The 25,703-nt window shown below is 40.3% G+C and overlaps 1 protein-coding gene across 1 annotated transcript; it reads left to right on the top strand.

Annotated features, from left to right (window-relative positions):
* The first annotated feature begins 22,632 nt into the window (after positions 1–22,632).
* On the top strand, positions 22,633–25,243 carry LOC108046144 (POU domain protein CF1A). The gene is given in 1 exon segment (XM_017125719.2): positions 22,633–25,243. A coding segment is annotated over 1 exon segment (2,166 nt). The 5' UTR covers positions 22,633–22,743; the 3' UTR covers positions 24,910–25,243.
* The last annotated feature ends 460 nt before the right edge of the window (positions 25,244–25,703 follow it).

Here is a 25,703-nt window from a genome sequence, read left to right as displayed (position 1 = left end):
TTTATTTATTTATAATAAATGATAGAATAGTTTGAAAAACTAAACTAGGGGCCTTCAAAAACGTTCAATATAATTTGGTCTCTTTAAAGAAATCAAATTTGTTTTGCACAATGACCTTTTAAGACCTATACCTTTAATCTTATCATTTCATCCTTTTTTCCATGTAATAAAAACTATTTGAAAATATTTAAAATGGGCTTAAAACGGGCAAATAAAGTCTTGCTACTTTATTAAAAAGATATGCTTTCTAGACATTAAAAATTTAGCAATGTATATTCTGAATTTTTAGCTGGTTGAGTATGTAATTTTGTTTTATTTCAAAAAATAATAATTCTAAAACCATAAACTTTCTTATAAAATGTAAAGTACCTATGGCCATTTATAGAGTATCCGTCAGATAATAATCTTTAGGCTATGTCTAACTGATAAGCAAAAATGGTTAACTCGCCGCGGGCCCTCCCAAAATAACTAAGTAAATGTATCGGATAGAATGTCTGCGCTTGCGTTTCACTCTCAATTTCTCGAGAGGATGGATGGATGGATGGATAGCTGGTCGGATGGAGGAGGAATGGTGGTTAGGTGTGGAACGAGGTGGAGGGGGGGCATAATTATTGGGTCAGCGTGCGTCGTCATAACGGACGCATCAGGCAAACGAAAAAGGCAAGGGCAAAACTAATTTCGGCCAGCCAGGCCCTCTCGCGGGCAATTTCCAGTAAAAGCGAGTCAAAGTTTTATAATACTCTGTGGCATCCGCATTTGATTTATGAGCATTGATCAATTTGATGGATATTTTTGGCAAAAGACTGCCGATCGATCGGATCGATGTACCACCTTAAGGGCTTTCCAAAAAATGCTTAAACCAATTTTTACTAAGCAAAAAAAAAAATCAGAAAAAAAGAGCAAAGAATCAGCAAGCTTAATTAAACGGAATCTCTTCCTGGGCCACGGATCCTCGGATGCTGCTGTCTGCCCGAAGACGCTCCACTGCCCTTTCTGTTCGACTCTGTGTTTTCCGAGGCTCCGCGATGGAGCTTCAATGGTGGTCGTCGCCCCAGAGACACGATAAACGCGTACAATTGTTTGCACTTAAGATTTTTACACATGATTCAGTAGCCAGAAGACCCGCGAGTCCCGGGATCCTGGCAGTCATGTCTGCATATGTTGCACTGCCACTCGAAATCGAAATCAGAAGTCCCGGGTTCGGGTTCAGGTTCGGAGAGACCCTGCTCCGTTCTATCAGATGCAATATTTGCTAACGAATAAATTGGCATTTCACAAGTTGCCCCTGACAGACGGTCGGTCTGTGCCACCACCAAACTGGTTGATCGTCTCGCCTCGACTCGTCTCGTCTCGTCTCCTCAATCCTCAATCCATCGAGGACGGGAATCCGGCCACAACATGCATTGCAATCATTTTTGTTGAATCTAAAATTGACGCATCTCGGCTATGACTTCGTCATTCTTCTTCAGCCTCGGCCTCATCTTCAGCTGCCACCGGCCGGTGCTGAATGCCACTGGAATCAGAATCAGAGACTAAAAACGAAACAGAGGGCAGCGAAGGAGCCCTAAGTTGGCTCAACTACCGTGTTACGCGATGCTGGCTAAAATGGCCAGCGCGTCGCGCATTTTTCGACGACATCTGAATCTGATTAGAGGCAGAAGGCAGCTCCTCATCGTCCTCGTCCTCGTCCGTCCATCGCTCCAACTTGACGTTGGCTGACATGCGGCCTCCACACAACCGCTGAACCACTGCACCACCACACCACCACAGCACCACTGCAGCCAGTGAGCCACTGAGACATTGAGCCACCGGAGGCACCACTGCAAACACAATTCGCAGGAACAGACAACGAGGGATCCTCCATCACGTACAGTGGGGATCGATGGCCAAAATCATCTAAGATAAATTGGAAATAACTTCCTGTTTCAATTTATAACACAAAACATTGATAAGAAAATTTTCTTAATTTGTTCTTGTTCAGCAATAAAAATCTACCTTTATATTTATTTTAAAATTGATCTTTTGAACGTCAAGAATGACAAATATTAGTTGGGAAACTTCCTAATGACATTTAAACAAATAAGTTAAGTTATTTCTAATCAAAGTTAAGCCAAAAATATTGATTAAGCTATATATGGATTTGAAAGTTCTTGATGTACTATGTTAATAGAATCTTTATAATAAATTGAGATCTAAGAATTACAATACAACCGTTTTGATTGACGAAATTGCCAAACAAAATTTAAAAACATTGCAACTTTATTGAATTTAATGACAATTTATACGAAAGAGCAACCCATTTGCCAAATAGTTATCAAGGGGAAAATAATTATGTAATAATAATTATACATTTAATAACCTTCTGCCGACTAAATCTTGTAAAATAAGTCAACTTTTATTATTATTTAATTTTTAGTTATATTCACCTGATCCACTGTGCTTTTTGTTTAAATTTTTGTGTGGGGTTTGCTGGCCTCTTTACCGAGAACTTAAAATCTTCCGATCCCCTCAAAAAGTACACTTCCTTTAGTGGTTATGCTTTAAACCATATTTTTCTGAGCCATAAATTGAATTTCATTGTCATCTCTATGTTTCGCCTTGCCTTGAAACGGTCAGTGATTTTTTCCTCGATTTTGGCCAAAAATTATTTATAAAGAAAAGAAAACAAAATGCGAGAGACAAAAGAAAAAATGCAGAAATCTACTTTTGGCTGCCACGTTTTGCACTTTGCATAAATTGTGTGAAGTCGTAACTTCGGAAGAGTTTTAACTTTAAACAAAATCCAACTGCCAACGTATCCTGGACTGTCCATAATCGTGTCCTTGTACAACAAAAGCAATTGCTACTGTTCGCCGCATCGTGGGCCACATCATGTGGCATATATCATGTCGTCGTAGACATGGCGATTGCCACGCCCCAAAGCCCCAACGCCCTCTCAAAACTGCCTCGAATCTGCGACTGCGCACCACCGATCGTCTCGCAGCGTAAATTTGCATAAAATTATGCAAAATCATGCAATGCGCTTAGTGTTTGTTGTCTGTCTTTTGGCCTGAGTGCGCTTCGTTTTATGAATGGAATCGCCTGCAGATGAGGCTACAAGTTGAGTTGAGGATGAGGATCGGGATGAGGATCATCGAGCGACTTTGCCTGCCTGCAACTTGTTGCCGCTGTTGTACATTAATGAAATTTGTTAGTATCACGACTTTTATGCCTGTTGCCTGCCAAGTCTGCTTTTGTTTCTCGACTTGATTTTGATTTTCCTCGCTGCGAGTTTTGGTTTTGTGTCATTTGCATTACAATTCAAATATCTGCACATGTTTATGAAGCGTTTATGATGCGATTATTCCATTTTAGGCTTTGCTTAGATTTGGTTAAAAAACGGATTATATGGTCAAGGCAAAAGTTTTCCTCGGTAGTACAAAAATATATTTTAATCACTTTTGATAATGCATTTAGTTTATTTTCGAGTTTGAAGCTTAAGACTGAATGATTAAATTGTTTTAACACATTGAATTACTTGAATTTAGTTATATGTTAATGCATGTTAATGATATCATTTTTTTATTTTGGTTAACTAGTTATATAATTAGAACTAAGAGGTTACATTTTTGTTATGTAAATTTATCATTTTTAAGATGATTTAATTGTTAACCTTTAAACAGGCAAGTATTAACACCCTTAAATTTAATAATATACAACAAAATGATAACTAAGCTTATAAATAAATAAAAAAAACATTATTAAGTTTATTTAATTAAAAGTTATTTCAAACTTTAAATCCATACCTATTAGATATGTGTAGATACTTATTTATTTTTTGAATATTTCATTTTGTGGCATTCTGAAAATATGTGCAAAATATTTGTTACCCCAAGAGTGATCGGAATGTTCCCCTCCAGGATGCAAGTTCGTTAACCTTAAACACACTCTATCGTGTCATTCCATCGTCCTTAAGGATCTTTTCCTTTACAATAGCCATTTGAGAACTCCCACCAGTCCCTTCGTCACTCTCCGTGATTCGTCTACAATCCAATTCCAACACAAAGGCTGTGTCAATCAAAGTTTTTGTCACAATGTCTTGGCTCGACGCATTTAATCGTGATTTTTAACATATCGATCTACGTTTTGTGGGGGGGATGTGAGGGGTGGTAGGGGAGGGGAGGGGAGTTGGTAAGGATAAGACCAAACTGGGTAAGCATTTAGCCAAACGATGATGCGTATCTGGGTAGCGCTCTGGGATGTGCCCGATGTGTTGGATCTGTCTTTGGGGTGTTCCATCAGCGAGTGTGGCGAAAAAAACTCTTTTTGGTTTAAATGCTGACTTTTTCGGGTTTTATCGCATTACAAAACAGCAGTGCGCATATCTCTGTTACGATCATACCCACACAATGCGTGGAGTTTCGGGCCTGGGATTTGGATTTGGGATTGGGATTGGGATTGGGTCTGAGATTCGGCTTGGGTTTCGGATTCGGTTTCTGTTTCTATCTCGACTCGCAGTCTGTTTGATGTAATTTATGACAATTTATGCAGCGTTAATGTCGCTGGTCGCCTCGTTGATCGATGTCTGTCACATCGATCGCGTTCTACGGATGCTGGCTGCTTATATAAACTGGCGGGCCAGACCCAAGATTCTTATCGAGTGGCTGGCAATACTTTTATATACCCCCTCGAGTCTGTCTTTGGGGATCTCCACTGTATTTGGCACCGCCGCGTCCGAGTTATGTTTATCAACGGCGGCTGTTGCATTTATAATTGATCTCGTCGACTCAACCGATTTGCATGATCTGCGAGCTACCCGCCTAAAGAGGCCAATCGATCGCATGTTTTATGGATGTCAAATACAATTGCTACAATATTCTAAGTGGTTCGCCCCAAGTTGCGCAAGTCCTCTTTCCCCCAGTGCACTGGTACATATCAAATATGTAGAAACAAAATTGTTTCTGTCCCGCGATTACATACAACAGAGAACAGAAAAAAACTGTCAGTCAGTCAGGCCCAAATCAAAAAACAGCCAATGCCAAAATGAAAATCAAGTTGCTGTCGCGGTGAGAGAAGGCTTTCTTCAGGGTACCGAATCAGGAATGCCCTTGTCGTCGACTTCGATTTTGCATCTACTGAAACGGATTCGCTGAATAAAGAGCGATTTAATAAACATGAAACGAAATCCTCTGCAGGTACTCCGAGAATTTATTTAAGCTTTCGAGGGCAAAATGTAAAAAGGTGATAGAGCTGCTTCCGTGAAAATTATTTTTTTTTTTTTGGATTGGTGACAATGTTTATAAAAGGGTTTTAATTTCAATAAGGCCAAGATCAATTTGGGTGCAAATTTTTGAACAGAAACCTTTTACCCAACAAATTTTAAATGCTCAACCTTATCGATTTTAAAAGATTATTAGCTGTTTAAAGTTAAATAATAAATGTTTCTAAACTTCAAAGTTAGTCTTTAGTGTCGACACCAATTTTCCTGTTTTTATATAATTTGTTTGGTACAATGTACCTAGATTTTTAATTTTATTTTTTAATACAAATTATGTATATCCTTAGATAGTATTCGCTTTTAAAAAGATTAGAAAATATGCGATGTTTAAGAATAAATTATCACTATTTGTCTGATTAACAACAAATTCAAAGGGAAAATCGTTTTTCAGATTACTTTAAAAGTACATAAAATTATCCACAAATTTTGAAAACATATTAATCGAGTATTATTAATGATATGAATAATAATAATTATATGAATAATTATAAATATAACTATAGTTTAAGTTAGTCGGAAATATTGTAAAGCCGCAAAATAAATATATGGCGAGACCACTCTTGAAAACTGATCATTTTTCTTAAAGCCCTCACAATGTTGCCGTAACCAAATATCAAGGGTATTTAGCGAAAAATTTGTGTTGTTGGCATATATAATTTATGCACTGGACGTTTTGGCTGGCAGCGCAAATAAGGGCATGTCTGGCCAGTGGCCATCAGCTGCAAAGCGGCGACAACAGCAATCGCATCAGCAACAGCAGCAGCAGCAACAGCAACAACTACAGCAGCAGCAACCAGGACATGTTTGCCATGCATGCAGCAATGCGGCAGCTCTTGGCCTTCAATTAAACAGCAACAACAGCAAGCACATAAAATACAATAAATAACTGGCCGGTCCGGGCAAATGAAGAGATATAAACCAAGTTCAGCCCCCCGCTTCCTACCTACTGCATACGCAAAACTTATGAGGAAAAGAGGAAAATAAAAGACGGCCGAGAAAAGAATGAAAACCGTGGCCAGAAAACGCCCTAAAACGTACAATCAGCGACTTTTTTCCTCTTCTCATTTTTGCTGCGTTTTCGCACGCACTGGCAAATGGGGGCTGCGGTGAAAGAGGGTCGGTGGGCGTGGCAGCAAGGGCGAGGGACAGGCGTTCGAAACGATCCGATCGCTGGTGAAAAATTCCGTTTGTGACAATGATAAAATAGTTTAACCTCGGCAAAAATCGCGTTTTGAATTTGAAATGCGATTTTTGTGGTTGCGTTTTAGTTTGGTTTGGTTTTTGTATTTTATTTTTTGGTGTTTCGCTTCAAAAATTTATTTGTTGCTGACAATTGACGGACTGCCGTGTGCTGGAGGCTACTGTTGTTGCTTGGTCCCAGGAATCGAGGCTGCTGAAATCGGGGGCGGCGGAGGAATGACATTATTTGGTGTCGCGTCGTCTTCGCTGACGTTTTTGGTTTATTCTGGATGTGTTCTGTGGAGGAGTCAGCGAAAGGGTGTAGCTTTTAAGTTCTTTAACTAATACAATTTACTTTAAATATGGGGTAATAATCATAAATAATATGTATAAATTAAAAAAAAAATGTAACGCCCAAAAAAAAATTTACAATAATATTTAAACTTAGGAAACTTAAAGCTTAAAACTACCTCATTTTTTTATTTTTCCGCTATAATGTGTAATTATTATAATATTAATGGTGATAAACTCTGTAAATATTTGAGCTACAAATGTAATAAATAAATATTTAAATATGAAACAAATTTAACAGATTTTTGAAAGTCAAAGTAAAAAAGTTTTCGTTTTTGTAATGTAATTTTGAATTATTCTGGTCCAAATTGATATTTGTAGCGTCTACTTAATGACTTCAAATCCCATCTTATTCTCATAAAAGAACTCCCTCACTTTTTCCATGTGATCTACGTGCTTTAATCGTGTGTTTCTGCATCTGTCCAAAGGCTTTCCGTCCGTGGTTGCCACCACAAGACCAGTAGCCCCAAAGGCAACCGCAGCAGAAGCGGCAAAAACGGCAGAAACGCTCAAAACGGGTAGCATATCATAAGCTGCAAACATATTTTGACTACGAAATCAGAATGGCGATGCGGACAATGCAAAGAGACAGTGTGTGCTTGTGTGCAATGACAATATAAATAAAATAATTGCTGACATAAATAAATTCAAAACTCTTGTAGACAGTTTTTTGCGGTTATATTTATTTTTTTGGTCTTTTAAGTTGTGCGTGGAACAGATTTTTTTTTGTGGCTGCCTTGGCATTATGTGCGCAAATTGTTAATGGCATTTTGCATGCTCGTGGCGAGACTGCGACGGAACCGAAAATGCAGGCGGCTATCCTAGGCTTTCATTGTCGCCGTAGCCCCAAAACGAAAGACTTAAGGCACGAACTTGCCAGCCAGCCAGGGTGAGCTGCATTTTTCGGTTGAGTGCGAGTGTGTGACGCGTGTTTTGGGACATATTCTATTTTTATAAACAATTTAAATTCAGCCAATTGTCAGGGTGTGTTCGAAGCTCAACGACAGCAACAACAGAATTATGTCTGCATTTTTCGCGCCTGCTTTTGTGGCAAATTGACAACAATTGCTGTTATTAGCCAGCTCGGCGTGGAGCTCTGATTTATGCAGCTGGAATGTCTGTCAAGGGCGTGGACACTCGCTATCTCGAGTGAGACACAAAAACTTCCGCTTTTTAATTGACTTCTAAGCGAGTGACGCCTTTTGCCAAAGCCACTGGAAAAAAGAAACGAAGATGTTCATCAAAATTCTTTTCAGCCAATCACGAGTTCTCTTGAAGACCCTGATCCATGAGAGCAACACTTGAGTTCATGAATATTAATCGGTGGGAGGGCAATAATTAAAAATGAAGCTAAGCCCGGGGCAAAATTGAAAATAAAACTCATTTAATTTCAACCTACAATGTTTGCACACTTTTCGCACATTAGGCAGAGGATTAACACTTGAAAAGAGCGGAAAATGGGGCGGGCACTAAAATATTATCTAAGTAAAATCTTTAGGGATAGCTCTTTTGGCTGCCGACTTATTTTTATCAGACCGGTTAATTTCTTGATCTTCCCCTAATCAGAAAATCAGCGTCAAATGTTGTGAGCTTAATGGCAGTCGTTAAATGTTGTTGAAATATATGGGGGAATACAGCGCCTTTTAGAGGAAGCCTCCTCGGTTTTATTGGCGATCGTAAAATGGCAACAAGCTCCAGCCCAAATTAATTGCCGAGTGTGGGTTATTGTCATGGAATCAAGAAAAAAAATGGGCTCCACAAAGGAAGTAATGAATCAATTAAGTAGGCAACATCTACAAAATCAAGGAAAGATATTAAAGTCAGGGAAGAAAACACCCGAAGAAGTCTTAATCTGTGATCGAAAGTTTCTTCACCCTGCTCTATATATCTTCATATGTCTGCCAAAAGTAATTCCCCCATGCCCATTGAGCACTTGAAATTGCCTTCGTTATATGCGCCAATTAGACAATAACTAATGAATTTATTGTGTGAGCCCCGCATTGTTTTGGTTTAATCCACACACAAACATATAGCTATATATATTTAGATTATAATTGCATGTCAGCGAGCCAAGTTGATGGGTTTTCTCACCACGATCTTCACCCACCTCCTACACTTGCATGTGGTTTGGCAATTAAACAGCAATGGAAGCTTCTCTCTTTTTTAGTTTTTCCTCAGGTTGATTACTATATTTAAAGGTACCGAGCATTACAAGAATTTGAACAAATTAAAAGGCATGCAAAATATTTATTGTTCATAGCTAACGAAATAAAAAGAGCCGACCATAAATATTTACTGATATGATTGAGTGTTGACAGCCGACAAATTGCCGAAAAATAAAGAAAAAATACGTATTGTTATTATTGACTTGACCAATTAGCAGGCCCGGAGCTTGGAAATTTTTACTATAATTCTCCGTTTCGCCCTGCTGTGGTTTTTAGCTTGTTGTTCGTTGTGTTCTTGTAGCTGGCTTTGATCGTGAGCGGGTTTTCTAATGCGCCCCCAAAAGCCAACGCAATTTTTCAGTGTTTTTGTTTGTGGTTTTCCTTCTCTGGTTCGATTCAATCACGTGCAGTGCTCGACAATAGATTCTCTGTCGTTAAACTTGTGAGCAGTTAACGATATTTCGTTTTTTTTTCTGTACGTCCCTCCTTAGCTGCAGGTGCAAACTGTACTCTAAGCAATGTTAATATGGCCGCCATGGTGTGGAGCTCACTGTGATTGTTGCTGTTGGTAGAGCCACGAATGCGGCGAAGAGCAATAAAAACAAAGCGAACGGCAAATGGCTAACAACATTATACAATGTGTTTTTGTACAGTCAAAACTAGAGAGTTGTAATTTCGTTTTTATTTTATTAGTTATTTTATTAAAAGAAATAATTATAATAATAATATCCAAAGATTCTGTATTAAAAAACCAAATGCAATTAAATAAATGTAAACAATAATAAATAAGACTTTCTAAAAATTTTTGAAAAAAGATACAACTTAATTTAATCAGAATATACTCATTTTTAACTGTTATATCTCAAGTGTTACATATGCAATATGTTGTTGAAAGCTTTTATAATTTTTGTCTTTTGATGTATGATTTAGACAAATGGTAGACAAGCTTGATAAATGTATTTTAATTAATACTTCTAATAGGTGCAAGTTATTTTGTGTATGTTTCATAAAAAGTCATAGGGGAATGTATATTTCAGTGCCTTTCTGTTATACTATAAACATTGCACTTTAAAAACAGTTGATAATTTTAACAGAGATTTTGGTATGCATTTTTTTTGGTAATTCCGCCTCTAATATATATTTTTCTTAGCCAAATTTTTGGTCAACCCTTCGAGGGCTCACTGTATGTGAAAAGCACCAAAAGCTACTCACACACGCGCAGTGCGGGGAGGCAGTGAACTCGCATGGCCGCCGCACGAATAACGTTTCGTGACAACGGCCAACAACAATTGAAGGTTGAAGTTACATTGCTAGTGCGTGTGTGCATATGTGGGTGTCTATGTGTGCGTGCAACGCCATTCGGGCGTACCAACAAACAACACACAAAATTTATATACATATATAGAAAAATGAAACGGAGGCCACGCAGCAATCGCAATTGGCCCCAACCACACATCCACCCATCCGTTCACCCACCCCAAAACCACCTGCATCACGGTTGTTTTCTGTTGCCGATGTTACTCTTTAACTTCGACTCTATGCCTGATTATTACCATTATTAAGGGGCAGCGGTGGAGGGGGGACTTAATTTTCAATGCCTTCGTTTTGATTGAGGAAATCGGTTGTCGCATTGAAAATTCAGTGAAATTTTCGTTTTGGTTAAGGCCAAATGGGAGTCATTTGTATGCGAGAAGTGCATTTGCAGAGCGGTGGTCGCTCTCATATATTAAGGTCTTAATTGAAGTGGGAAAAGACAAAGGCCTGAGCCATAGACTATTTACAGGCATCGTATCAAAAATTTAGGGGAATTAAATATAATATTTAAGGTACATATCAAGGAACTTTTCAAGCAACAATAATTATGCATAATTTAAATATAGTATTGAATAAAAAAACTGAATTAATTGTTATTATGTCAAAAATACTTTTGATAAAAAAAGGAATACGGAAATAACTTTATGTAGATAAGACTTTTTTCTAGAATTTTTTAATATGTATAAATTTAAATATTTTACTTCTAACTACCAAGCTCATTGTTTAAATGATTGAAATTTTGAAGTACTTGGGTTGGTAGGATAAAATTTAAAAAAAAAACTTTTTTGGTCTCTTACTTATTTTTACTTCAAATTTTATTTCTATGAATCTGGGCTTCCGCTTTCGATAAATATACACCTGAGCACAAGGAATAAACGATTTTAAAACATTTTTCATATTTATACGATCATTTAGCTTATCGCAAATTAATACATTATAGACCCCGAGCTATTTTTGTAATATTCTGCCACATTTTCTATAATTAATTTAAATCAAAACAAAAGACTTAGGCAACGAACTTGTTATTGAAAAAGGTTTTCGATGTTTGTGCTTCTTCCAGCCAAATATTTAGAGCAAATGCGTTGAGCAACGAACTTGTTTGTCATCAGGCCGAAATTGTTGATCAACTGCGTTTGGGGCCTGATTAGCCAGGTGGCACCGGCCGAGATTGAATCCGAGGGGATCCGATCCCGCCGAGATGTCTGTCAACGCAGACGCAAAATGCGGGGGCCATAAAATTAGTTGATGCTGTTGGCTGCCGTTTTTATGGCGTTTCTTCTACCATTTTATAATGCAGCCTCTTTTGTCTGATTTCGAGAGGCCTGTTAGTGTGAGTGTGCTGGTATGTCAGGTCGTTTCCTTCGACAATATTTTCAAATTAACAGCATTAACAGAGACCTTTTAATTAAGTTTCTTCTGTGTCTCTCTGACATTGGGAAACTTTATCGATTTCTGTCGTTGATTGGTCGCCGGGGTTCGGTTTGGTTTTGGTTTTTAGTTTTTACTTTTTTGGTTTTTGGAGACACATGTGAAAGCTTTCTGTTACAAATCGACTAAAACCACCATCAGGTGCCAGACCGTCTTAACTGCCTTTTTAGCTTTCGCTCGTTATCGGCCTGACCTCTTCTTTGGGTTTGGTCATTTTAATGGTCGCAGCCAGCGACGCACACAAATCTAAAAAAAATCGTTCCCATGATTGTCGCCAAAGTGTTTTTGTATCATACATCGAATACGTGATTGTTGTTGCTGCCTTTGAATATATTGTTGTATTTCTAGCTTTTTTCTTGTTTTATGCACACACGCCTGTGTTGTGATACAGAAAAAAAAGTCGCCAACAGAAAGAGAAAAACTCTTCTGATACCCATCAAGTTATCCATCAAGTATTGCCTCCACCGTTTGTCTCGCTTACCCGCTCCATACAGGTGAATAATTTCCAGTGTGTGTTTGTCTTAGGCGCTTAAAGCTTTTTAAGGGTTTTTAAGATTTTTATCTAACAAACTCGCTGTGCATACTTAATTATGTATTTTGAAATGTGAGACAGGTTGGCAAGGCATCGGACCCGGCATCTCAACGTATGTATATTTAGGTACGGAATGGGCACAACTATTTCTGAAGACTGGGTCCCGAGCTACTGTCGTTGACAACTGGGGGATAGCAGGTGCAGTACAGTTTCGAGATAAAGATTGGAGATCGCCTGTGACTTTTTCCGAAAGGTGAGAAAATGTCAGAAGGTAAAGGGCACCATTTAGTTGCTGGTATATCAGACCCTGACTAATTTATTTAGCGAATTCTGATTAGGAGTTAAGACGCACAAACTTCTGAATTGAAAAAACAGGCTCTGAATAGATAGCTTTTGCACTCTATGGAAACCAACAACCTGACCTATTTATTCCCTATTGATATACATAGAAAACCATTTTCATATATTTTTAAAATGGATTTATTTGATTTAAAAGTCTTAGCGTTTTCCGCCATATCAGTAAAACTTTATATAAAAGAGCCTTAAAATTAATGATATATGGATTAAAACCTTCGGTAATTCCGCTTTCTTATCGCACTCATCGCTGCAGCCTTTTTTTCTGGGCCCCACTTATAAGTTAATTTACAAAACGCAGTGGCTTTCAGTTGGGAGCAGGAGCACTTCCCTGCTGCGTATGCGTAATGCATATAATTTGCAACCTTACCGAAACCAACAAAAAAAAACCCACCAAAGAGAGGGCTCAAAGGAACAAAGCTTGGGGCATTCAAATAAAGTTGTGAAGTAGCGGTGGCGTATAAATAACAGGCGATTCTATTGATTAAAATCAAAAATGAAATTTATACATCTCCATGTAACTTATGAATGCTAGCCAGAAGCGAGGGAGATGCCGATTCGATACCGGGGCATAACTATGTGCCAGACCATTTCATTTTTCAACAATTGGCCAAAACTACGCCTCAATAACCAAAACGGGGCGTGTGCTGCCACAAAAGTAATGAGCAGTTGGCCACGCGCGCTCCCAGTAAAAAAGGGGGAAAAAACATTACCTGCAGGCAAAAAGGCAGAAGGATGCAGCGAGAAGCGAAGTCTCTGCCTCGGCCTGCACTCGAGCCTATAATTATAATTGAAATAAATTGATTTATTTGCTCAATATCGAACTCTCCTTCGACTCCGGCTCGAACTCTATGCCAAAACGCATAAAACCATAAAGAAAAATGGCAACAATACAATTTCATGGCAACTCTGCGCTCGTTGTTGTGCATGGTCGTGTATATGTGCTTAATTGTTGTTATTGGTTTTTCGTTTAGGACTGGCCAAAACAAAAAATCCATAAAAAAAATGTGTGCCGCTGGCCAAAGTTGTGGCTAAAGTCCGGGCCCAACTGCAATGACGATGACGACGTCGATAAGGTCATGAGCAAGTGTCATTGCAGCGCATAAATTATTTCAGGGGGTAAGGATTGCAAAATAAATAAACGTCGTACAGGTTGCCTACAACCAATGCAGATATTTTGAAAAAGGGGGAAAACAAATGAGTTCTTTAAGGAGGAATTTGCTAAAAAAATAGCTTGAGTCATTTTCTATAACTCGATGAATAATTATCTATTATCCTTAAAAATGTGAATTTATTTGCATCATTTTTCGCTTGTGTGCATAGTTAAAAGAAAAAGTTTTAAGACATTTTCATTAATTTTAAATAAGCTTTCTATTTGGAATTGAATATTTATGAAAAATATTTCCAAATAAATCAAAAGCTTTCAGCATTATCCCCTAAATGTTTTTTAAATAAACAACTATTAAATTAACAGAAATTGTAAAGTAATTAAAATATAACAATACTAATCAGATCAGATATATGAACTTAGAAATGCTATAATAAATAATTTTACTAAAGAAAGCTGGAAAAGATTTAATTTCATTTTTGTAACTATTCTTTACCTTAAAGTAGGCAAGAAAGTCTTGTCAAGGAAATGTCAGATTGTACCATACCTAATCGCCTAGTTAAGAGTGTTCTTTCAGCTTATTATGTTATAACACAAAGCCGCGATAAAAATTCCTAGCCAGCGCCGGTCTTCAATTTTAAAGGCCCTCTTAACCGATTTGTTTGACTTGGGCAAAGCAAGCGCCTCCGCCTGCTGAACGGCCATTATATCTTATCATTAAAATATTTTTACGCCGCTTTAAATTATTATACAAAGAGGTACAAACAACAGGGAAATATGAACGTTTGCTGGCTACTGTTAAATGAGCACGTTGGGCCTGGTCAGCCGTGTCCGGGGCACTCCTCTTTGGGGCTGCCTTCTAACAACACTTACAAGTGCTGGAACTACATAATCTAAAAGCAGAAAAGCAGAAGCAACCGCAGCAGCAGAGCCAGCTACAATAAAATTGAAACTGATCGCATTTCAGAATGCTCGGCACGTCGCGCAGTTTATTAAAATAACTTGGCTAGAGGGACGCACAGGAATGGCGGGATCAGAGAGCTCGGGGAACCATCTCACCTGCTATGGGGAAAGAAAAATTAGTTTAATCATAAAAATGCTCGACATCGAACGGCAGAAGCAGCGGCAGTGGCAGCCGGCGAAGAAGCCAACTCTTTGGGGGCAGCTACCTGTTTTGAGCAAGAAGATGACTTCAATTAAAAGCTTTTAACAATATCACGTACGGCAAATCGCAGGGGCGGGGGTCCGACTCTGATTACATCACAGTCCTGTGGCGGCCTCAATGGAGGTTTTCCTTTTTTTTTTTTGCGTTTTGGTTTTTTTTTTTGGTCGGTTATCAGGTGTAAAGCATCGCGCTCAAAGCGGTTTCAATGAAAACGCGTTTGTGTCCAAAGTCTTTTGATTTTCGCCACATCTCTGGAGGATAGTGGACCCGAAGATACCATCGCCGGCTGGGATTTTCTGCACGTGCTATATATCCACCTCCGCCAGCCGACCGCAGATCAAAGCGCGTTATCTGCTGGCCAAAAAAATAAAAGTTGACCATGTCACGTCAGGGCGTCAAGTCTTTGTCGGCACAAAAGTTTTTTCTCGACTCCTGTCACTGTCCGCAAAAGTTAATAACAATAACAGTTACAGTATAAGCAATTTCGGTGGCAGCAGCAAAAACCAAGTATTCGACACATGCGCAACTTTCGGGCACTTTTCGGCAGTCGTTTCGATTATAAAAATTTCATTTATGCCTTATGGGCGATTTGCAATTTCTGCGCAATTTGCGCCGTCATTTTTTTGCGTTCGGTAAATAAGTGCCCCAGCCGCTTGGCGCGTGCGATTTACGAAATAAAATCGTCGTTTATGTTTCAATTAAAATTCACTTAACCAAACTTGTAAATAAATACAGAAATTATGTAATATGGTAGGATGTTTTTGGCGTATTGGGCGTGATTAAGATACCTATCCAGAAGAAAAATTACCATTGATTTTGTTTATGTCATAACCTTTTATTTAAAATTGTTTGTTATATTAATATGTATTTTGCAGTTATACAGTAATTATTATAATTATTATTTAAAGTGCCAGCTGTTAAGCTTAGAGTATTTGATTAATTTTGTTTAGTACAGAACTTAATGCTTTCTTTCTATAAAGTGTGTAATTTAATAACTTAGTAAATAATGCAATACTAAAATGCATTTTATGTAATTACCTGAATTAAACTGAATAACCGGGATAGTATTCGTCTTACATTTGATCTAAAATTAATAGTTGATTAAAATACATATCTAAAATATTTATAAGACAAATAAAATACAATTCTTATTAAGGAAATTAATTAAAAAATAGAAATAATTTTAGACATTACCTCATTAGTGCAAAATATTGGCAAACGCGGCTTCTTTCGAACACAATTTTCCAATTCGCAATTTTTATGGCAAGGTCAAAGGAAACTCACCACGCGTCGCTCGAAACCCACCCCACGGGCAGATGGTTTGTGGACAGGCTAAGTCGGGGGTTAGAAGGGTTCACTTCCGCTTCCTATAAGACTCGAAAACACTAAGAACTCGAAGCATAAAAACAATTGGAAGAGTTGATTGGCCTTTGATGTGTCAGGAGGCATTTGGTGAGCCAGGAAAAAAGTGTCAGTCGGAAAATGTGTGCCACTGTTTTTGTCGCTAATGATATGCACCCCTGGGCCTAAAAGGCCGCGACCCCTCAAATGCGATGGATATCGTTTGACGCAATCGTACTTTTTCCCTGTTTTTCGAAGGAAACCAACATGCGTGCCGTAGTTGTGCCATAGTTTGCAAGTTTGGGTTCTGTTTGAAGTCCCAGTCACCTGGGCACAGGAAGAGGAAGAGTCGGAGAACGCGTTGCCCTTTTGACTGCATTATGCAAATGTTCCTTGAAAAGAGATTTTTATTGACATATGTTTTTCCCTTTGCCCGGCCTGTATGTATTTCGTTGGGTTTCCTGTCGCCACTTCGGTGGGTGTGAACAGAGTTTTAATTTTCATACATTTTCCAGCTATACTTCTTGGGTTGGGTTTCTGTCGCAGAGTGCTTTGGATTGCATTTCGAAGCGATTGAAAGTGAGAGCCCAGCGCTCAAAAGTGAAGTTTATGGAGATTTTACACCTCAATGAATTATTTATTTTTCTAGTTTTCCTCTTTGTTGGATTTTTCCCAAAAATGAAACCAAAATCGAAACAATAAAAATCAGATCTTGAAAGTGAGTTAAGCGAATGCAAGTTTTGTAACTTTAAATGAAGCTGAGTCTTGATTTTATGATATATTTATTATGGGTAGTATAGCTTGTAACTACTAATTTATTTCAAAACATGTTTTTGACTATAAAACCATTGCGGTGGGATTAATTAAAGTGTATAGATCGTTAAAAAATAATATTTGGAAAATAACATAACGCAAGCTTGTAACCTAAATTAATGATTTTGCTAAGCTCTGTCTGTGATTAATAAAATATTTTTTTATTTCATTAGTAGTTTACTACTACTCTAACATATATAATCTTTAACTGAAATAAAGTGGCTTGGGACATAAAAATCGAAACTTTAAGATACATTAAAAGTTTATGGCGCCAGAAATCTACTAGTCATAATGTGCAACACAATAAGAAAGTTGTAATTGATCACAATTAAAACACAGCTAAAATGTATTTTATTTTGCATTTATTAAAAACATTTAAGTAAATTTTCGTCGATCTAATCCGCTTTACCATAACCTACTTAACTATTTAACAAGCGTTGAAAGCAACGCTTACCCCACGAAAAAGTTGAACAAAAAAATTTGTGTCCAGGTGTTGCAACGCTTTTTTCGTACCTCCTCTATGTCGTTCGCCAATAATTCACGACCCTGACGGGTTCGCTCTGCTTATGGGACGTGTCACAGCGCCGCAGAGATAAATTAGTTAATAAATAAAAGGGAAAAATGCTAACTAATTTGCATATTTGCCCTTTGCGCGGTCTCATTGACAGTTGGGCGTCGGGCTTCAATGCCAAAAGCCAATGAGGCGCACCAAAAATGCATTTAAACCCAAACGGGTCGCTTCTACTTCTACCCGTTACCCTTTTGGACAACAATTGCCATTTTGTGCTCTACTCGCATTTTATTTTTTCTCCGCTCTGTATTTTTTTTTGGCGGGACGCCGAAATTTTCTATTTTTGGCTGGACTAATTTGCATATGACAGCAAGGATGTTTCCAGTGCGTGCGAGCGAGAGTGTGTGCCGGAATTTGGCAAACTCACTTCTGGGTTGCCCTGCCAGCTTGTCTCGGCTCCTAGGTAGCGAAAGTGAAAGGATTCGGGCCGAGGGCCCAAAGGATAAGCGCCCTGATTGCATACCAGAGACTTTTAACGGCCGCTGCATGCAAAAATTGAAATTGCAGGAGGTCGGCAAAAAAAAAATGATAAATGGCTGGGTTGCATCCACGGGAAGATTCGCATTTGCCTATATGCAATTTGCCTACATGATAGTTGACCTTGCCGAAAAAAAGCAATAAAGGGTTGCTCAAGGGTTGTCTTCGGCGGTCTCGTCTTCAGGACTTCCTCCCATCCTGTTGTCTTCTTAAGTGTTTGTGTTTTTTTGGCGCGCAAAAAAATAATCGAGAGTCGGGCATATGGTAACGAGTTGTCCGAGGCTTCTTTTTTACGCAAATGGATTGCAGCTGAGGATGAGGATGATGATGATGCCTTCGATGTGTCTCTCTAATGAAACGTTTGTTTGCAAATGAGCAGATAGATAGAGTCGGGGGGAGGTGGGGTAAGGATAGGGTGAAAAGGGGTTGGGAAGATGATGCAAGGATTATTTGCATGAAATTTACTTTCAAGATGATGTAGGTAGGACAGACAGTAAGGATTAATTGTATGTGAGATTTTTAATCGATTCTCCTTGGGTTACCTTTAAAATCAAATAGGGTTCTATAAGCTATTATTCTAAAGAAGATCATATTATCTGAAACTCAAGTTTCAGAAGATGAGGTAAATAGCTTGAGGTCGAGCAAACAAAACGTTCTATCTTATATAATAATTCGGAAGCAGGACTTTGTCAAACTTAAATATTACTTTTAAATTTAACCTTACAACCTTAATTGTTACTATATTAATACTTCAGACTGATACGTCACCCTAAAAGTCGACCTCAGCCCATATTCCTTTTAAGATTTTTCATTGGCGCTAAAATTATTTAAATCGGATTAGCTAATGCCAAGTTACGAGGGGTTGCCACTTAAATAAAACTACTCCCACAGCTAGACTTAATTCCGCATTTGGCATGTCCAATAAAATAATGTTTTTCTTACTTAAAATCCTGTTTAAATGCATTAAAAACAGCTAAAGCAAATAAAATTGCTTTGCATTTGCCACAAATTAGTCGTGGCGTTGTATTCCCCCTACATATTTAGTTTGTGTGTGTGTGTGCATTAATTGTATTGCGCGATAAACAAAGCGATCAAAAGCAGACCAGTTTATATGTCTCGATTTGGAAATTATGGCACTTTAATTACCAAAGCAGACGTCGAGGTTTTTGGGTCTCTCACTCTCGCTTGCCAAACAACAAATTAATGCAAAATAAGAAGAAAATTATGCTAATAATTATAAACAAGTGCGCCCAAAACGGGCACTGAACGAGGTGTGAGATAGAGACGGAGTCGGAGCGGGTAGATGGCCATATAAAAATGCAGCCGAAATGCTAATCGAGCTCATTATCATCCAAATCAACGGCGCCGTGGTCTCGGCCGCCACGAGAGATCTTCCATTCATAAACGCAGCGCTTAGTTGATTTTTTCCTTTTCATTTTTTTTCATCTTTTTTTTTTATTTTTTTATTTACTCGCATGCGGCGCATAATTATGCAACAAGTCCTTTCCTGGCCACAAAAACCAAAAACGCGGCGCGTGCGCATTTAGCATATGCCGTCGAAAGGAGTGGGAAAAAAAAGACAGAATCACCGAGGGAGGATGGCCGGCAAAAACAGGATTTTTCCTTCGACATTTGAAATTTAAATACTGTTTTTTTCACTCGCTGTTGTTATTTAGCGCCGCCACCTAATTATCATGTAAATTTTTGTCTAAGGATGAACAATGAGTCAACGAGAGTGACTGTGACTTTATTTTGTCACTGGGTTTTTGGGATGGAAGCGGTTGTTGGCTTATTAATTATGCCCAAGTGCGTGGCCAAAGGATATGGTCATGGAAAAAAATGTAAACAAATTTCATGCAAATACGGTTGAACTTGTCTGGCTTGCGTCTGCTCGGTTGGATGACCTTAGTTTGCATAATTTTTGATTGAGCTCTTGACCTGCCTCAAAAGAGGTCTAAAACTATGTTAAGAATGTTATGCTGTATGGGGTGGGAGTTCATTTCCAGAAAAAGGCTTACGGGCTAAAAAGATAAATTATTTAGGTCACGAAATATTAAACAGGAAATAGTGTGCGGTTGGTTTTCATTATAAAACATATCAAAAATAAACGTTGGGTTATTTTAATGAAAATAATTATTAAAATAGCAATAATAGTTAAAGTTATTTAACAAATGGAAATTCATTTAATTAAATTGTAGTTTTTGCGTAGATGGTAAAATCAAAGTTTAAGCTCATAAAAAAATAAATATTCAAAAGGATTAAGTGTCTACTTTCTAAGCTGGTTAAAAAGGTGAATATGGTTAAACTAAATTTATTACGTCATTTTATAGAAATGTAAATAGAATAAATTGCTTTAAGTGTGCAATAAAACTTATATATCAGTAGATTGTGTTTAGATCCATTCATTCATTGTTTTAGCGAACAGAAACTCTTTAAGATGATTTCCGTTCGATTCTTTCCTTTATGGCGCAGCGATCCAATAAATAAAAAACTTAAAAACTGCACACTGAGAGACAAAAGGGGGTATTTGTATTCAAAATATAACGATGCCAATTTCTTTAGCCATGCAAATTGGTTGCCAGTTTTACGGCAATTTCGCAAACTGCTCATAGAATCAATGAAACTGATGGATAATGGAAATCTATAACTAATGTCAATGCGACATCATTTAACTGTTAACTAGTCAAAACAAAGTCAGACTCACAAAGGAAATAAGAAAGACGTCAACGAAAAAAGAAAGGCACATTTTTTAATAGAAAAACCAATGATAATTATGCATAACAAAAGAAATACGATTAGTGCTTCACCAAGTAATATTGGTTTTTATCTCGTTTAATTTTGTAATTAAGTGTACAAGGCAATGGATTCAACTTTGATATTTTCACTTTTATTTTTACAATCCTTAATTACATGATAACGTAAATAATGAACTAAGAACCAGTATTAAAATATCGTGACTATTTTATTTTATTACATTTATCATTTTATAATCAGCAATACTTTAAAGAAAATTTCTTTAAGGTAAGTTTGACACGTTTGTTGTCCCTCGTAAAATTAAGTGGATTAGAAGTTATATATGTATTTGTAAAACTGTGAAGACAATAGTAAAACAAACTTAATTATATTTAATTTAAAATTCACTAACAAATTGTGCAAACCCGTATTCCATTTAATTTTATGTTTTGTTAAAAATTTAAAGATAAACAAACGCCAACTGAATAATACAGTTCAATATAATATGTGTGCCGGCATGTTTATACATTTTGAAAGCTTAGTAAAATCACAGCGATAAAAAGGTAAATATTTGTTCTAAACATTTGGTTTATTCCTTTTCCACGATTGTTACTAATATATTTTCAGAATCGCAATGGCTACCTCCACTGACTTCCTCCCCTTTTTCGAATAAAAACACACACACTCACAAAACGAAAGCAAAAGTTGTCTGGCCAAGGAGCTGCAAGGAACTGAAACAAAGCTCCCACAGGGAGAGAGAAGTCCTGGATGGAAAAGCTCCAACCGGGAGGCCTACTAGCCATGCCAGGTATTCCATATCCCAATCCTATTCCTATTCCTATTCCTTATTCCCGATAGCCAGCGGTTGAGCAAAAAATCGAGAGATGCGCCGCCGCCGCTCTACTCTCGCCCTCTCGCTCTCGCACTGGGCAATTAAAAATGTCACTCTGCATGGGAATGCATTGAGGAAACTTCCCAGAGCCGGCTCTTCGACTCTTTTCCTTATTTTTTTCATTTTTTGGGGGCGTAACGCTGGAATACGGCGAACCCAATAGAGCGCAAGTCTCCCTTCCAGTGGCTACGATACAGGCCGTCTCACTCGTCGCACCGCTGGCCGTGCTGCTCGCACCCATAGAAGGCTGGAAGGCCAGCGGACAAACTGGTTCCGCTCGCAGGGTGGTGTGCGTGAGAGCGTGCGAGTGTGTGCGTCGCCCTGTCCGTGTGACGTACCGCCGAGCGTCGAGAGCGCTCAACGTAGCGCTGCGGTGCGAGACATGACGTTAGTTCACTTCGATAGCTCTACGAGTCTGCACGTGAATTTCCCTGGGCTCTCGGCTGTCTTGACTTCTCAGTCTCAAACACACAATCTCAATCGGCATCGAATCGGTCAACCCACAAACACACACTCGCATCTGAATTTGAATCTCAATCTGTATCCGAATCAGAGTTTCGCGTTTTGACCACTGATTAATATTATGATCCAAAGCGAAATTTCCCCCGAAGCGAAATTCGTCACAAAAGTGCCAAGTGTTTAAGAGTGCTAAACGAAATTCTAACAAAACAACAACGAAAAAAAAGAAATAGAATACCCAAATCAAACAAAAGTTAGCCAACCGCTAGTCAAGCTAAATAAAAACCGTGAAAAAGCCAAGCATTTGCCGTCGGATTTTTGAGTTGAGCAGACAAAAATAATAAGAACCAAACTTGTTGAGCGCGCTCGAGGGCCACGCCCCCGAAAAACCGAAAACCAAAAAACAAAGATTTAGAAGATTTTTGCGCCTGCCACGTTGCCCGTAAAAGACGTCAAGACGGTTGCCTCACGGTTCGAGTGGAATGAGCATAGGGACCCTGGTCTTCCTTTCGATCGATCGGTGTACAAAGTCGTTAAACTGAGCCCCAACTTGGAGCCCTACCCCGCCAGCGTGGAGGGCCTGAACAGCCCCAGAGCGGTGGGGATGGCCGCGACCTCGTACATGACCCCGCCGAGCGGCGACCTGGACATGGCCCTCGGAGGCGGTGGCTACCACACCTCGTCGCCGCGCTCGGCGGCGGACGCCGGTGAGATGAAGTACATGCAGCACCATCACCACCACCATGTGGCTGCCGCGGCGGCCGCCCACCATCAGTTGCCCTCGTCGCCGTCGCCAAATGGCCAGGGCAATGGTACGGGCTTGGGTCTGGGACCCGGCTCCGGCCTGGGCTCCTGGAGTGCCCTCCATCCGGACCCCTGGTCCCTGCCCACGCACCACACGCACCACCATCCCGCCGCCGCCGCCGCCGTCGCCTCGGCGGCCGATACCGTTAAGCAGGAGATGCACCTCTCGCAGCAGACGCGCATCCAGCAGGGCATGGCATCGCCCCACGCCGCCTGGCACGCCCCCCACGCCGGACACTATGCGACCACGGGCGGCTCGCCGCTCCAGTACCACCATGCGATGAACGGGATGCTCCACCATCCGGCCCATGCGGCTGCGGCGGCCCACCATCAGAGTGTGGCGCCACTGCATCATGCGCTGCGCGGGGAATCGCCCCAGTTGCACATACACCATCACATGGGCGGCGACCGGGACGCCATAAGCGGCGGGGAAGAGGACACGCCCACGTCGGACGATCTGGAGGCCTTCGCCAAGCAGTTCAAGCAGCGCAGGATCAAGCTGGGCTTCACCCAGGCCGATGTGGGGCTCGCTCTGGGCACCCTCTACGGAAATGTCTTCTCGCAGACCACCATTTGCCGGTTCGAGGCCCTGCAGCTGAGCTTCAAGAACATGTGCAAGCTGAAGCCGCTGCTGCAGAAGTGGCTGGAGGAGGCGGACTCCACCACGGGCTCGCCGACGTCCATTGACAAGATCGCCGCCCAGGGGCGTAAGCGCAAGAAACGCACCAGCATCGAGGTGAGCGTGAAGGGGGCCCTGGAGCAGCACTTCCACAAGCAGCCGAAGCCCTCCGCCCAGGAGATCACCTCGCTGGCCGACTCACTGCAGCTGGAGAAGGAGGTGGTGCGCGTGTGGTTCTGCAATCGGCGGCAGAAGGAGAAGCGGATGACGCCGCCGAATACGCTGGGTGGTGACATGATGGACGGAATGCCGCCGGGTCACATGCACCACGGTGGCTATCATCCGCACCACGACATGCACGGCAGTCCGATGGGCACCCACTCGCACTCGCACAGTCCGCCGATGTTGAGCCCACAGAACATGCAATCTTCGGCGGTGTCGGCGCACCAGTTGGCGGCCCACTAGCAATCAGAAATCCAGGAGTCGAACTCAGCTGCAGCTGCGTCCACTCCTGCATCCCTCAATAGTCTAAGCCAGCAACAACAGCAGCAGCAGCAGCAACAGCAACAACAGCAGCAGCAGCAGCAACACCAGCAACAGCAACAGCAGCAACATCAGCAGCAGCAACACACACCGAATACGCCGTCATCGAGTGCGGGATCTTCGGCTACGATGACCAGCCAGGTGATGTCGCCGCAGAGTCCGCTGGGCAGCTCCTCCGCTGGCAATCAGGCTAACAACAATAACAACAACAATAATAGTAGCACCAACAACAATAATAACAACAATAATAATGAGGAGCAAGTTAAACACCATCAGCAGCAACAACAACAGCAACAACAACAACAGCAGGCATCCAGCATAGCAGCCGCTGCAGCAGCCGCCATGTACATGGATCCCATGCGCTACCAACATCCGCACCACCCGCATCCGCATCCGCACCAGCATCCGCACCTGAATCCCGCCCACCATCCGCACCTGTTCCACACGAGCGATCAGTTGCAGCACTCGCAGCAGCAACCCGTCGGCGGTACCAGCAGCAATTCACAATTGTCCCCGGGCGCCGGCAGCAATAGTGGGCTACCGCTCCAGCCGCCCAGTTCCGCCTCGCCGGCGGGATCCGCATCCTCGGTGCTCGGCGGACATCTCAATCTGAATCCGCTGCACCAGCACCACCACTACCAGCACCACCATCACCAGCAACACCACCACCACCAGCAGCAGCAACAGCAGTTGCACGCCCGCCGCCTCTTCGAGCTGAGTCTGCAATTCGGAGCGGCGGCGGCGCCGGGAGCGGTACGCCACTTCAACAGCTTCGGTGGGGCGGGCGGAGCGGGTGGGGAATAGCATTCGTCGGCCGCCTGGTTCGGCTATGAGTCCTCCTAGGACTCGGCGTCGAACGGGTGGCCGCAGTTCAAGCGGGAGCAGCCCTAGAACCGTACAGTCGAACTTCTCTAACGTGAATTCCATGCACACAGAAGTAGTTTCCTGAATTTGTACTAGCTCTGAGATTTTTAGAATGTTTCGTAAGTGAAATTTTTATATTTGGAATTTCCCTCTATAAATCATATGTTCTAACTCAGAATACAATTTTAACTTTACAACTCAAATTCAATTTTTAAAAGTTCCAAGTGCATAAAAAGTTCTCAAAACATTTTAAAGAATCAAACTAAATTGTGATGTATTTTTAAAAATACTTAATACTAACTGTTTTTGAAAGTTCAAAAATTTGAATTTGTTATCAAGCTAAGTTTATTTCAATATTTAGAAACTTGTTAAATTATAAAACAAGTTTTAGCTCCTAAACAAAATTTAAACAATTTTAAAACTTTAACTCAAAATTTATTACATCTCAAGGTTCTCATTAGACAAGTTCGACTGTATGCAGATCTTTAGAAATAGAAATAAGATGAGGTCCGATGATGGGGTTGAGAGATCGTCTTTTTTACCAGTGCATTAATCTGTGTTAAACTTCAGCTTAAAGAGGAGCAGGGAGTGGAGGAGATGGGGAGGCTGCCATCCACCAGTTTAGTTTGTTTTAAAGTTTGAAAAACTTGCTTAAATTAAATCAAATTAACTAAATTAAATGTAAACGAAAAATTTCCTTTATATAAAGCGAAAGAAACACGCAATTCAAATCA

This window comes from Drosophila rhopaloa, unplaced genomic scaffold (genome assembly GCF_018152115.1).
Source record: "Drosophila rhopaloa isolate 14029-0021.01 unplaced genomic scaffold, ASM1815211v1 contig_163, whole genome shotgun sequence".
Lineage (NCBI taxonomy): Eukaryota > Metazoa > Arthropoda > Insecta > Diptera > Drosophilidae > Drosophila > Drosophila rhopaloa.
This window is presented reverse-complemented; position numbering and strand designations above follow the sequence as displayed.